Source organism: Taudactylus pleione, unplaced genomic scaffold (assembly GCF_031769625.1).
Source record: "Taudactylus pleione unplaced genomic scaffold, aTauple2 ptg000152l, whole genome shotgun sequence".
In the NCBI taxonomy this organism is placed as follows: domain Eukaryota; kingdom Metazoa; phylum Chordata; class Amphibia; order Anura; family Myobatrachidae; genus Taudactylus; species Taudactylus pleione.
In genome coordinates, this window is record NW_028284554.1 from 2,398,326 (window position 1) to 2,412,235 (window position 13,910).

The 13,910-nt window shown below is 45.0% G+C and overlaps 1 protein-coding gene across 1 annotated transcript in view; it reads left to right on the top strand.

The window, feature by feature from the left end:
- LOC148522184 (phospholipid-transporting ATPase IK-like) overlaps positions 1 to 13,910 on the top strand; it is a 295,966-nt gene that overhangs the window by 51,822 nt on the left and 230,234 nt on the right. The window contains 1 exon segment of the mRNA XM_088474278.1: positions 9,289 to 9,387. Within this exon segment, the coding sequence (XP_088330404.1) occupies positions 9,289 to 9,387 (99 nt within the window).

The following is a 13,910-nucleotide window of genomic DNA, read 5'->3' on the forward strand; positions in this document are numbered from 1 at the left end:
GGGAACTGCAACCAAGATAATCTGCTAACTGCAGATCCTAACACAGTGATGCATTGCGCTGGGCCACAAATGCATGGGTGACTTCATGATGTCACCCGTGACCCCACGCACTCCATCACTGAGAACGCTGAATTGATCAGAGGCTTCTTTAGCCTCTGATAGCTTCAGAGGCCAGCGTTCCAGTTTCTGTAAGAAAGTTGATCATGGTCTACCAATGGGAGCTCTGTGAGCTATCGGTAGATCGCGATCAACGTTTTGCCCAGGCCTGCATTAGATGATTAGGAAAAAAACTCACAGCAGCTTCCTCTGGACAAGGCACCCCGATGACTAATCTATCACTAATTTGCAACATATTTTTTAACCAAAAAAGAATCTAACTTTAAAAGCCTAGGATTGCTGACAAGACTTATGAAACCAAGAAAATTAATGGCTGCACTACAGAGCTGCAAATATTCTAAAGTTCATCAATCCCCCAGAAAATACAGCCCATCCTTAACCGAATAAATAATGATTGATTTTGCCATTTTTTTCTCCCAGTAGTTAAAGGGACTGTCTGATGTCTTTATGTACACTGTCATTAAGATAATCCTCCACCATTCTATGGATGGTGACCATATCAGATTGCTTTATGGTAACTGCACAATATTTCAGTTGACCCCATCGCTCATATAATCCTCAGCGCTATTGCCTCCTTCAGAAGTGAATCTTACCTGGGATTCATTACATACAGTGGCGGGAGAAACTGTCACAAGCTGCCGCACTGCCAATCCTGTGCGGGGTGAACGCCGGGGAAGTGTTCACTGAAGTCTCCTCCTTCCTCCTGTTTGGATCTGTGGTTAGCAGCATATTGTTTGCAGTTCCAGTCTTGGTTGCTGCTGAGCCTCTGCACTAATTACTGCCTGTCTGTGTGCAGCATCAGGTGCACACTGATTGATTCTCCTGTCTGTGCTCAGCCCAGATGCTCATTAGTCTGTTATTAGGAAGACTTGCTCTGGTTGGGCCCTGTTTCTGTTAAATTCTAGCCAGCCCTTCACTTCATGCCAGTGATAGCGTTTCACTTGTTTCTGGTTTCTGTTGGTCTCCTGTGCACAGTCGAGTTCCAGAATCCAGCCAGCTCCAATTTTCCTGCTGTTTGTGTCATCCAGGCGGCACAGTCCCATCTGCACTACCTGCCCTTTGTATCATCTAGGCCTGGGGTGTCCAACCTTTCACCTTCCCTGGGCCACATTAGAAGATGAAAACTTGGTTTGAGCCGCACATAAAATAAAATAACAGTAACGTAGTAGTAGTCCCCCCCTTGTAGTGCCCCCAGTAGTAGTAGTCCCCCCCCTTGTAGTGCCCCCATAGTAATCCCCCCCTGGTAGTGCCACCATAGAAATCCCCCCCTGGTAGTGCCCCCATAGTAATCCCCCCCTGGTAGTGCCCCCATAGTAATCCCCCCCCTGGTAGTGCCCCCATAGTAATCCCCCCCTTGGTAGTGCCCCCATAGTAAACCCCCCCTTGGTAGTGCCCCCATAGTAATCCCCCCCTTGGTAGTTCCCCCATAGTAATCCCCCCCTTGGTAGTTCCCCCATAGTAATCCCTCCCTTGGTAGTGCCCCCATAGTAACCCCCCCTTGGTGACCCCCCCCCTTGAATCCCTCCCTTGGTAGTGCCCCCATAGTAACCGCCCCCATAGTAACCCCCCCCTTGGTAGTGCCCCCATAGTAATCCCCCCCTTGGTAGTTCCCCCATAGTAATCCCTCCCTTGGTAGTGCCCCCATAGTAACCCCCCCCTTGGTAGTGCCCCCATAGTAATCCCCCCCTTGGTAGTGCCCCCATAGTAATCCCCCCTTGGTAGTGCCCCCACAGTAACCCCCCCTTGGTAGTGCCCCCACAGTAATCCCCCCCCTTGATAGTGCCCCCATAGTAATCCCCCCCTTGGTAGTGCCCCCAAAGTAATCCCCCCCCTTGGTAGTGCCCCCATAGTAATCCCCCCCCCTAGTAGAGAGAGACTTAATTAAAAAAAAAAAAAAAACACTTACCTGAAACTCCCGCTCCTGGTCCCGACGCTTCCACCGGCTCCTCTGGCCGCTTTGCATTATGGGAGAGACGTCGTCATGATGACGGCTCTCCCATTACCCACTGCGGGAGCCGGAAGATGGCTCCCGCAGTGGGAGCAGCGGCAGCCGCTGAGAGTCTGACAGACTCTCAGCGGCTGCTGATTACAGCAAACACAAAGCTGCCGGCTCCGGCGGCTGTGTGTTTGTGCTGTGTAGCGCTGACCGGACTCCGTCCGGTCAGTGCTACACACGCGGTGCAGTCTGTGTCACAGTGACACAGACTGCACCGGCCCGCGGCCCGCATGACGCTGCGGCCCGGGGGGCACATGGCACCCTGCCCCCCGGCCCAGCCCGCCACTGGTGATTACGCTGGCGGCACAGTGAATGAAGGAGAGCGTGGGGGCGTGGTCTGGGGGCGCCGGGACTACAGTGAGCAATCCCGGAACAGCGGGACATATCGTGATTGTCCCGCTGAATCCGGGACACTTGAGAGGTATGCGGGCCGCATTACGAGCCGACCTGGGCCGCATGTGGCCCGCGGGCCGCGGGTTGGACAAGCCTGATCTAGGCGGTATGGTCTGCACCTGCATTACCTGCTGTTGGTGTCATCTTGGTGGCACGGTCTCCATTCCTGCCTTGCCGTTTGTGCCATACAGGTGACACAGGCCGCATTCTGAGTCCTGAGTGCGCAACCTAGCATCCAGAGTATGCAATCCTGTGTACAACCACTTTGTGTCATCCCGGCGGCATTTAGCACACCTGGGCATTTTGAGTATGCTATCCTGTGTACTAACCGCTGGTGTCATCCTGGCGACACTGGCGCACCACAGCGTCTCCTAGCCAAGTCTTCCTGCCCTCAAGGCAGCATCCAGCCCAGAGGCTGCTATCGGCCCAAAGGCTGCATCTCAACTAATAGGCCCACAGGCCTCATTCAGCCCAGAGGCTGCTGCCGGTCCAAAGCCGCACCACAACCAATGGACTCTATGCCACATTTGGAGCTAGCTCCTTCAGCCACCAAGGCAACCACCCAGACACATCCTGCCAAGGCATTCCAGCCCTCAAGGCTGTGCAGTTCCTTTTGGCTACCACGGAGTCGTAACATTATCACCAGCCATAAAATTATTCACCATAAGGGGTTGACATCATCATGGACCCCTGGTCAAAACCCGGCTCAGATTCTGGCAGGCTAAATCCAGGTGTTGACCCAGAAGGTGCAGGAGCTGTCTCTCCATGTCGAGGAAACTCATGGTGCCACTACTTCCACCATAGTGGAACCAAAATTTAACTTACCTGACCAGTTTTCCGGAAACTGAAAAGATTTTTTGAACTTTAAAGAAATCTGCAAGCTCTACTTTAAACTCTGGCCCAGATCCTCGGGTACTGAGACCCAGCGGGTTGGCATAATTATTTCTCTGCTTCAGGGCAACCCACAAACTTTGGGCTTGCCTCATCCAATCCGGCTCTGCTGACCGTGGATTAATTTTTTGCAGCTCTTGGAATACTCTATGATGACCCCGATAAGGCAGCCTTAGCAGAAGCCAGTTTCAGATCCCTAAAACAGGAGAGTAGAGCTGCGGAAGACTACTGCACAGAGTTCTACAAGTGAGCCCTTGATTCTGGATGGAACAATCCAGCCTTGCGTAGTCAATTCCGTTGGGGTTTATCAAACCAAATCAAGGATATCTTGGCCCAGTATCCTGTCCCAAGCTCTCTGGACGACTTAATGAGCTTGGTCATTTGTGTGGATCGTTGACTCTGGGAGCGCAGGCTGGAGAAAAAATTGTAATTTCAAGCCCCTCATTCTTCATTATGGATGGCTCCCTCCGACTCCGAGGAACCCATGCAGCTGGGAGTGTTTTGCCTTCCTCCTGAGGAGAAACATAGGAGATGGTCATTGGGTTTATGTCTTTACTGTGGAGGTAATGGTCATGTGGCCCAACTTTGCCCCTTGAAATCGGGAAAAGACAAGGTCTAGGTGGAGATTCATCTAGGCCTTGCATCCATCTCCCCAGAAAATTCAGTCCTTATCCAAGCAATAATTCAGTTACCCAGCACACAGGTGTCCGTTCCAGCATTTGTCGACAGTGGTGCAGTGGATAATTTTATGGATGTATAATTTTTTCAAACCCTGGGCCTGACTCTACTGCCATTGTCTACTCCTGTGTCAGTGATTGGACTAGATGGAACCAATCTTTCAAAAGCCCCGGTGCTTTCCAGGATACCCCTTTGCAGCTGTCGGTTGGTGCTCTACAGCATGAAGAACTTTCATTTATGCTCCTGCAGTATACTTTGGCACCAGTTGTTCTGGGATTACCCTGGTTCAGGAAGCATAACCCTGTAATCCACTGGCAGTCCGGTGAAATTCTGGAATGGGGTACATCATGCTTCTCACAATGTCTGTCTAGGCCTATCTGACTGGCTGCTGCTGCCCCGCTCCATCTATTCCAGCTCCGTATCATGATCTTGCCAAAGTGTTTTCCAAGAAAAGAGCAGATGTCCTGCCTCCTCATCATTCTTATGACTGCGCCATTGATTTGCTGCCAGATGCCAGACTTCCTAAAGGCCGATTATATGCCCTGTCCATACCTGAGGATAACGCCATGCGGGGCTATAATCAGGAGCCCCTGGATAAAGGCTTCATCCGTCCATCTTAATCCCTGGTGTGAGCGGGGATTTTATTTTTAGAAAAAAAAAGATGGAACTCTGAGACCCTGCATTGACTTTTGTGGACTGAATAAGATCACAGTCAAAAATGCGTTTCCCTTACAACTCATCTCCGTTCTTTTCGACCAACTGCGAGACGCTTCTATCTTTTCCAAAATAGACCTCAGAGGCACATACAACCTCATTCGCATTAGAAAAGGAGATGTTTGGAAGATGGCATTCAATACTCATTCTGAACATTTTGAATACCTCGTCATGCCATTCGGCCTCTCCAACGCCCCAGCCATCTTCCAAGGTTTCATCAACGAGGTGCTAAGGGATTTCCTGGGGGTCTTTGCAGAGGTCTACTTAGATGATATCCTCATCTATTCTAAGTCTGTAGAGGAGCACTGGGGGCATGTTTGACAGATCTTGCAAAGACTCTTATACAACAACTTTCTGTATATGCCATATTAGAGAAGTGCGAATTTGACATGAAGGAGGTGTCATTTTTGGGATATAATCTCTTCGCAAGGCTTCTCTATGGACCCTGGCAAGGTGAAAGCCATCCTGGATTGGGAACAACCCACTACGCTAAAGGCCATCCAGCAATTCCTGGGGTTTGCTATTTATTATCAGAGGTTCGTTAAGTCTTTTTTCCTCGATTGTGGCACCCAATTAGCTAAGAAAGGAGTTGATGTCACAAAGTGGTCCTCTGAGGCTATTCAGGCCTTTGATACCTTGAATGAGGCTTTTGTATCCGCTCCTGTCCTCCGGCATCCCAATCCTGAACTTCTGTTTGTTGTTGAGGTTGATGCATCAGAAGTTGAAGTTGGTGCTATCCTGTCTCAGAAGGATATCAAGGATGGCAAGCTTCACCCATGCGCCTTCTTTTCCTGGAAATTCTATTCAGCAGAGAGAAACTATGATGTGGGCAAACGGGAGCTCCTGGCCATCAAATGGGCTTTTGAGGACTGGGGACACTGGTTAGAGGGGGTAATCATGTGGTAACAGTTCTCCCAGACCATACGAATCTAGCCTACATTGAGATGGCAAAAAGACTGAATGCAAGGCAGGCCTGCAGGGCCTTGTTCTTTACTCGGTTTAATTATGTCATCTCGTTTAGACCAGGTTCTAAGAAAATTAAGGCAGACACCCTGTCTCAAAGTTTTTCCACCAGCCTTCTTCCTAGGGACTCGGAGGAGAACATCATTCTGGCTTCTAGAATCCATCTTGCTGTGACCTGAACCCTGGCAGATTCTCTTAGCTCTTGTCAATCTGAAGCCCCACGTGAAACACCATCAGGAGTGTCCTTTGTCCCCGAGAGACTGCACAAGAAGGTGCTAAAGGATTTTCATTCCTCTAAAACAGGGGGTCATCCTGGCATCACCAGAACTCTGGAGGTGATGTCCCATTCTGTATGGTGGCAGTCCATGTCGCAGGATACTCGTGAATTCATTTTGGCATGTGAGGTCTGCTAAAGAAATAAGACTCTCCGGACCGCCCCTCAAGGGTTGCTCTGTCCTCTATTGCTATGGACTTTGTTGTTGACTTACCGATGTCTTCACATTGTTCTGTCATCTGGACTGTAGTGGATCAGTTCTCCAAAATGGTGCACTTTATTCCCTTGGGCAAGTTACCATCTGCTAAGGAGTTGTCAACACTGTTTCTCCACCATGTCTTCGGGCTCCATGGACCTGTAGACATTGTCTCAGATCGTGGTACACAGTTTGTTGCCCGATTCTGGAGATGCTTCTGTGCCGAACTGGGTATTAATTTCAGCCTGTCCTGGTCAGATGGAGCGGGCCAATCAGTCATTGGAGCAGTTCCTCCGTTGCTTCATTTCCAAATGTCAAGACGATTGGGTGCCACTTCTTCCCTTTGCGGTATTCGAATACAACTCCTGCCATTCTGCATTCTCCATCTCTCCGTTTTATTGCACCTATGGAACACATCCTAGGAGTAATTAATTTGAGCCTTCTACTACTGGAACTCATGTCTGTTCTTTTGTGTCAAGGCTACGGTCAGTATGGAAGAAGGTATACCATGCTCTCCTTAAAGCATCTGGGCATTCCAAGGCATGGGCAGACAAGCATTGGAGACCGTGTAATTTCAGAGTCAGTGATCTGGTGTGGCTAGTTTCCAGTAACATCAAATTGCACCAGAGGTCACAGAAATTGGGACCAAAGTTCATTGGACCATTTCACATCATTGCCCAGATTAATCCTTTAGCCTTCAGGCTGAAGTTACCAAAGACCCTTAGAATCAACAACATATTTCTTTGTTCTCTCCTCAAGCCAGTGTTCTTTTCCTCCAGGTTCACTTCTAGACATCCAGTCAGACCTCCACCAGTGCTCATCCAGGGGCACCAAGAGTTTGTGGTGGAGAAGATTCTTGACGCTAGATTTTCTTGTGGACATCTTTTTGCAGATGACACAAAAGTATGCAACAGGGTAGACACACAAGGAGGGGTAAAACAAATGACTGAGGATCTGGGTAGACTAGAGGAATGGGCAAGAACATGGCAACTACAGTTTAATGTCACAAAATGCAAAATCATGCACTTGGGTCTCAATAACCTAAAGGCTAAATATAGTGTCAAGGACACTATAATGGAAAACACAGAGGAGGAAAGGGATTCAAGAGTCACCATTTCAAATGACTTGAAGGCAGGCAAACAATGCACCAAAGCATTGAGGAAGGCAAGTCAGATGCTTGGTTGCATAGGGAGAGGAATCAGTAGCAGGAAAAAAGAAGTGATAATACGACTGTATAGGTCCTTGGTACAACCTGTGTTCAGTTCTGGAGGCCATATCTCCAGAAGGATATAGACACATTAGAGACAGTACAGAGAAGGGCAACTAAAATGGTGCATGGTCTACAGCACAGAACTTAACCAGAAAGACTAAAAGATCTTAATATGTATAGTTTGGAACAGAGAAGGAAAGGGGGGACATGATAGAAACTGTCAAATACATGAAGGGTTTAAACAAGGGACAGGAAGGAAGCATTCTTCAAAGGAAGAGATGTAGAAGAACACGAGGACATGCACTGAAACTGGTGGTAGGTAGGCTCAGAGGAAATTTGAGGAAAAATGACTTCACAGAAAGGGTAGTGGATAAGTGGAATAGTCTCCCATCAGATGTGGTTGAAGCTAAAACAGTGGAACAATTTAAACACACTTGGGATAGGCATTAGAATATCCTTAAGAGAAAGGTAAGGAGCAAATAGGGTTGAAGCCAAAAGGATACATGAAAAGGGGCAGACTAGATGGGCCAAGTGGTTCTTATCTGCCATCAAATTCTATGTTTCTATGTAATAGGTTAAAGTTTAAGACAGTCATATGCTACTGGCAAGCAGGTAAATGGGATAAATCCATTGGTCATGTAATATGAAGGGAACAAAGAATGCAAGTGCACCCTCTAAGTACTAAGGTGTCTATTTACCAAGCCTTGGATGGAGATAAAGTAGACAGAGAAAAAAGTACCAACCAACCACCTCCTAACTAACTTTTCAAACACAGCCTGCAACATGGCAGTTAGGGGCTGATTGGCTGGGACTTTATCTCCATCCAAGGCTTAGTAAATAGACCCTGAAGAACAATGATAGTCAAAATAATCCTGATAAACTTTACAATTAATATGGAGTATAAGTGAGGTTCTTAGTACATGTTTAGCCAAATATGTTTGCCCATCCACCACATCAAATGCGTACCACATCAGATGGGTCCCTAACATCCCTAATGCTAACACATTATGTAAATTTATCCAGGTCTTACCTATATTAGTGCCCATTCTAATATGTAGGCAGCAATGTAGAAACCTGGGCTGATTAAAAACACCTAAGGGCAGGTGGGAAGGGTGCTATTACCAAGCAAAAGGAGTCTCAGCCTTCAAGTATACAATATATACACAAATATAGAGGAAAGGGGGGAGGGGGTTTGGACTACACACCCTAAGTTTAAACATAATAAGTGGTGCTACCAAGCTGATACTTGTAGTGCAATGCAGGAAACACAGAATGCAGGTGCACAGGCTAAGTACTAAGAACAATGATAGTCAAAATAATCCTCATAAACTCCACAATTAAAGTGAGGTTCTTAGTACATGTGATATGTACTGTAGAAAAATGAAAATGTAGATTTTATTAAGCCACGTCTCCTAACTTTAGTTATTCATAATGTTTATGACGTATACTAATTTACCTTTTATTTTTGCCATAATTCTTGGTGCTAGCGGTTAGAACTGTAAAATCTGTTAATCAGTAAAATAGAAAACAGTCATACTCAGCACTGATGATGGAAGAGTGTGACTGCCTATCTTTTTGTACAGATGCTTTCCTTGCCAGAGCTTTTGCATTTTTCCCCATCATAGTGCTCTTCTTATGACCAGGTTGCCATGTTCTACCAGCTGCTGCCCTAAGCACACCAAATTATGCCTTAACAAAAAATATTAAATAATGTACTAATAATTATTATTATTTTTTTTTAATGAAAGCTGGGGACAAAGTGAAATCACAATGCTAAATTCTTAGCAATATGTCTGACTATTCACATCTTTAGAAAAATATGCTGATACTTATATATGTGTTTGTTTTATTTGCAGTGCGTCCCACAGATTGCAACACAGCCGCAATACATTATTGCGATATTCCTCTTATCAATCCTGATAGCGCGCGCTATACGAGACTTGCTGGATGATATTGTAAGTAACAAACAAATAGAATGAATGACATTGTTCAGTACTGTCACTGAGAAAATGCATTTGGTACTGAATAACAGCTACTACAGGGCAAATGCTGAATTTCTAGAGTGTTATTTCCAAATGATTGATTTTGGAATAAAGCAAGAAAGAGAACTTGCAGGAACAAGGCTTCAACAGATTTCTGTTTTAGACAATTTGTGGAAATGGATCTAAATGTCAGATTTTACATTAGCAACAATTACAGCTAGTATAATAAACCAAACTGTAACTATTACTGTATATTGAACTACTAATTTGTGGAGAATGTTACACTCTACTATTATGTTGCTTGCACGTATCTGTAAATGGTATTGCAGGTAGTAACAGAGTGGAACAGATGCCCAGAGGGTATGGTACAGGCAGAATTAGTACCACTTTAAGAGGTTCCCCCTATGTGCCTGATTCTGAGTCAAATGCAGACGTGGCAACGTACTTTGCCGCATCTGCATCTTATGCTATTGCCATGATCTTCATACTGTGATGCCCATTTGTAGCATCTTGTGACAGTGCAAATCCATCTCTATGCTGAGGGCAGCTGGGAGTCAGTAGATTGTGTGTATATATTATATAGCAGGACAACTGCAGTCTTCGCTGCTCTTCTTCCCTTTAGGAGGCACATTACGCCGTCCTGAGATAGAGAAAAAATTATTAAAACCAAAACGGACTAGACCCCAAAGTGACTTCAAATGCTACAACTGCTGCACAACATTGATTTTATACATATGCACAAGCAAAGGTGGGCCTTGAGACAGGTCAGCGGGAAGACTGGGGAAGGGTGGTTGAAAATTAGCATATCAGTCTGAGGTAGCAACCAGAGAGGACGGATAGACCTGCACAACTTTGAGGGAGAAAAGTTTACTTTTCAGGGTTCCAGAGACCTGCAGAGATGTATCAGCAACGGCATCAGCTGATATCTGAGGTGCTAAACTCTACCATCGATGTGAGCACTGAGGAGTAAATTGACTAAAGTGAGAGTGTTTAGAAATGGAGATGTTGCCATAGCGACCAGATTCTAGCTATTATCTTCTAGAAGTTGCTAGTTAAATGTTTAGTAGAATCTGATTGGTTGCTATGGGCAACATCTCTATTTCTAAAAATTCTCACTTTAGTAAATATACCCCTGAGAGTTACGAACCCAGTGTGAGGTGAAACAAGAGAAAGTTTCTGATGGCCGGAGAGGGACTGAAAAAATTATTAAAACCAAAACGGAATAGACCCCAAAGTGACTTCAAATGCTAAAACTGCTGCACAACATTGATTTTATACATATGCACAAGCAAAGGTGGGCCTTCAGACAGGTCAGCGGGAAGACTGGGGAAGGTAGGTTGAAAACTAGCATATCAGTCTGAGGTAGCAACCAGAGAGGACGGATAAACCTGCACAACTTTGAGGGAGAAAAGTTTACTTTTCAGGGTTCCAGAGACCTGCAGAGATGTATCAGCAACGGCATCAGCTGATATCTGAGGTGCTAAACTCTACCATCGATGTGAGCACTGAGGAGTAAATTGACTAAAGTGAGAGTGTTTAGAAATGGAGATGTTGCCATAGCGACCAGATTCTAGCTATTATCTTCTAGAAGTTGCTAGTTAAATGTTTAGTAGAATCTGATTGGTTGCTATGGGCAACATCTCTATTTCTAAAAATTCTCACTTTAGTAAATATACCCCTGAGAGTTACGAACCCAGTGTGAGGTGAAACAAGAGAAAGTTTCTGATGGCCGGAGAGGGACTGAAAAAATTATTAAAACCAAAACGGAATAGACCCCAAAGTGACTTCAAATGCTAAAACTGCTGCACAACATTGATTTTATACATATGCACAAGCAAAGGTGGGCCTTCAGACAGGTCAGCGGGAAGACTGGGGAAGGTAGGTTGAAAACTAGCATATCAGTCTGAGGTAGCAACCAGAGAGGACGGATAAACCTGCACAACTTTGAGGGAGAAAAGTTTACTTTTCAGGGTTCCAGAGACCTGCAGAGATGTATCAGCAACGGCATCAGCTGATATCTGAGGTGCTAAACTCTACCATCGATGTGAGCACTGAGGAGTAAATTGACTAAAGTGAGAGTGTTTAGAAATGAAGATGTTGCCCATAGCGACCAGATTCTAGCTATTATCTTCTAGAAGTTGCTAGTTAAATGTTAAGTAGAATCTGATTGGTTGCTATGGTCAACATCTCTATTTCTAAAAATTCTCACTTTAGTAAATATACCCCTGAGAGTTACGAACCCAATGTGAGGTGAAACAAGAGAAAGTTTCTGATGGCCGGAGAGGGACTGAACCCATCTGCAGCGTGGATCAGGCCTGTTACTAAAATGCAGCACATTACACCGACCAGCTTTCACCTCACACTTCTATCAAGGATCAGCAGCAGAGAGTTATACAGGCATTAGAGACTACATAAATGACCTGTATGACCAGTAGAGTACAGCCATAATCCCTAGTTAAGGAGTATAAAGGACACCTTACAGCAACACTCCTTAACTTTAATGACTTTAGAAATGTAAGGAACTTACCTAAACCTGGCAGACTGCTAACATCTATGTGTAAGCAGCAGTTCTCTGCTTATCCAATACCTACAGCTGCTCAGAGCAAGAAACTAATTCTGTTGTGTAGAGCACATGTTCTCAAACTCGTCCTCAGGACCCCAAACAGTGCATGTTTTCCAGGTCTCCTCACAGACTAAAAAGTGAAATAATTAGCTGCACCTGTGGATCTTTCAAAATGTGTTAGTGAGTAATAAATACACCTGTGCACCTGCTGGGTGATATGGAAACATAAACTGTTTTGGGTCCTGTGGACTGAGTTTGAGAACCACTGGTGTAGAGCGATTACAGCTTCAGATACAAGTTACCAGTTAGCTACAAAGGAAATAATTACTACCCTCATACAAAGTGCGTTCAATGGACCTTACAGGAGGCTGGTCACTATAGTATGTGTACACAGGCGTAACTAAGTATTTAAAGGCCCCATAGCAAAACTTTGTAAGGGCCCATATGTACCACCCTGTGGTGAAAAATTTATAAAACACATTCAACTTTGACAAGGAAGATGGGACCCCCTCATCTCTAGGTCCCACAGCAGCTGCACCCCTTGAACCTATAGTAGTTATACCCATGTATGTATATATACATCATAACAACATAGATAAACTGTCAAAGTTAAACTTGGCTATGGAACACACTTTTACGTACTATACACGCCTAACCTCAGTCAACTAGTCTACTACACAGCAATCTGCTTAATGAACTTGGGTACTGATCTATAATGTATGTGCACCACCTAAGCTATGGCCATGGCTAGGAGGTAGTTTATAATATGAGCTTTAAGAAATAATGACAGTAAAGACATGCTAGAGTTTCTGTAGTAGTAGCTGTGAGAGAGAGCTTGTAGTGGGAATCACACATCATTTCTAAGGTTCATATCGATGTTATTTACTGAAGTTTCTTATTGTTAGGTTATACAAAATATGAGATCTAATATAAGAATATACCTTAATGTACATTGAAAAGCAGAATACCTTGCATCATAAGGTTTTATTTCCTCAATTTAGATCTTCTTCCTTATATTTTTCCTGCATTGTATTGCATTTAAGGATACTATTTCTGCTATGTACAGTAGTGACTACATTTACAGGGGCTCATTATCTGTGTAACAGTAAAGGGTAACTCTGTGGCTGAAAGTACCAAATTGATAAATTGTTGTTAACCAATATTAATAATATTTATTTTCCTAGTTTAGTGAAGGCATAAGAAATTCCAGTTAAAAAAAACGTTCAGTATAGATAACTTGTATCATAATTGTGTCTTAACTGCATTTGTTGTGCTAGAAGACTAAGTAAAACTATGTAAACATTGTGACTGGGGTTAGAAGTCCTTCAACTCTCTGCCAAAGAGGACGGAGAAAGTACACCTGTTGCAGTTTACCTGATTCTCCATACAGTATCTTTCCAGGCACCAAATCCCATTTCTAAGGTGTTACAATTGCAGCATGAAAGGTAGACATATCTGCACACTGTGGGCCTGATTCAGAGCCGGACGCTATTTGCGCTCGCTCGTTCAGAAAAAGGGGCCGGATATTTAAATAGAGCGCTCGCTCTTTGTGGTCTGTTGACGCCTCTATGTCTGAACGAGCGAACGAAACATGCGCTCGCTATTTTGTAAAGAAACGTCCCCTGGCCGCTCGCATCCTACGTCATCTACGCTATTTATTAGATTAATCGAGTACATCGAAAGGCGTATGAACTGCTCGCAGTGCTTGTGGTAGGAATTTCCTACCGCAATCATGTGAGCAGTTCAGGCTAAAAGAGAACCAAGTGACGTGGCCGATGACGCTGCTTTGTTAATTATGCACACCCTTAAAACGCCCGTTTTGACCGTTTGGCATGCCTGCGTTCGGATCACCACTCCCCGTTTTCAAGCACCTTCCCCTGTTACCACCCACAAACGCCTCATTCTGTCACTCAAATTAGCAGGCATTCGCTAT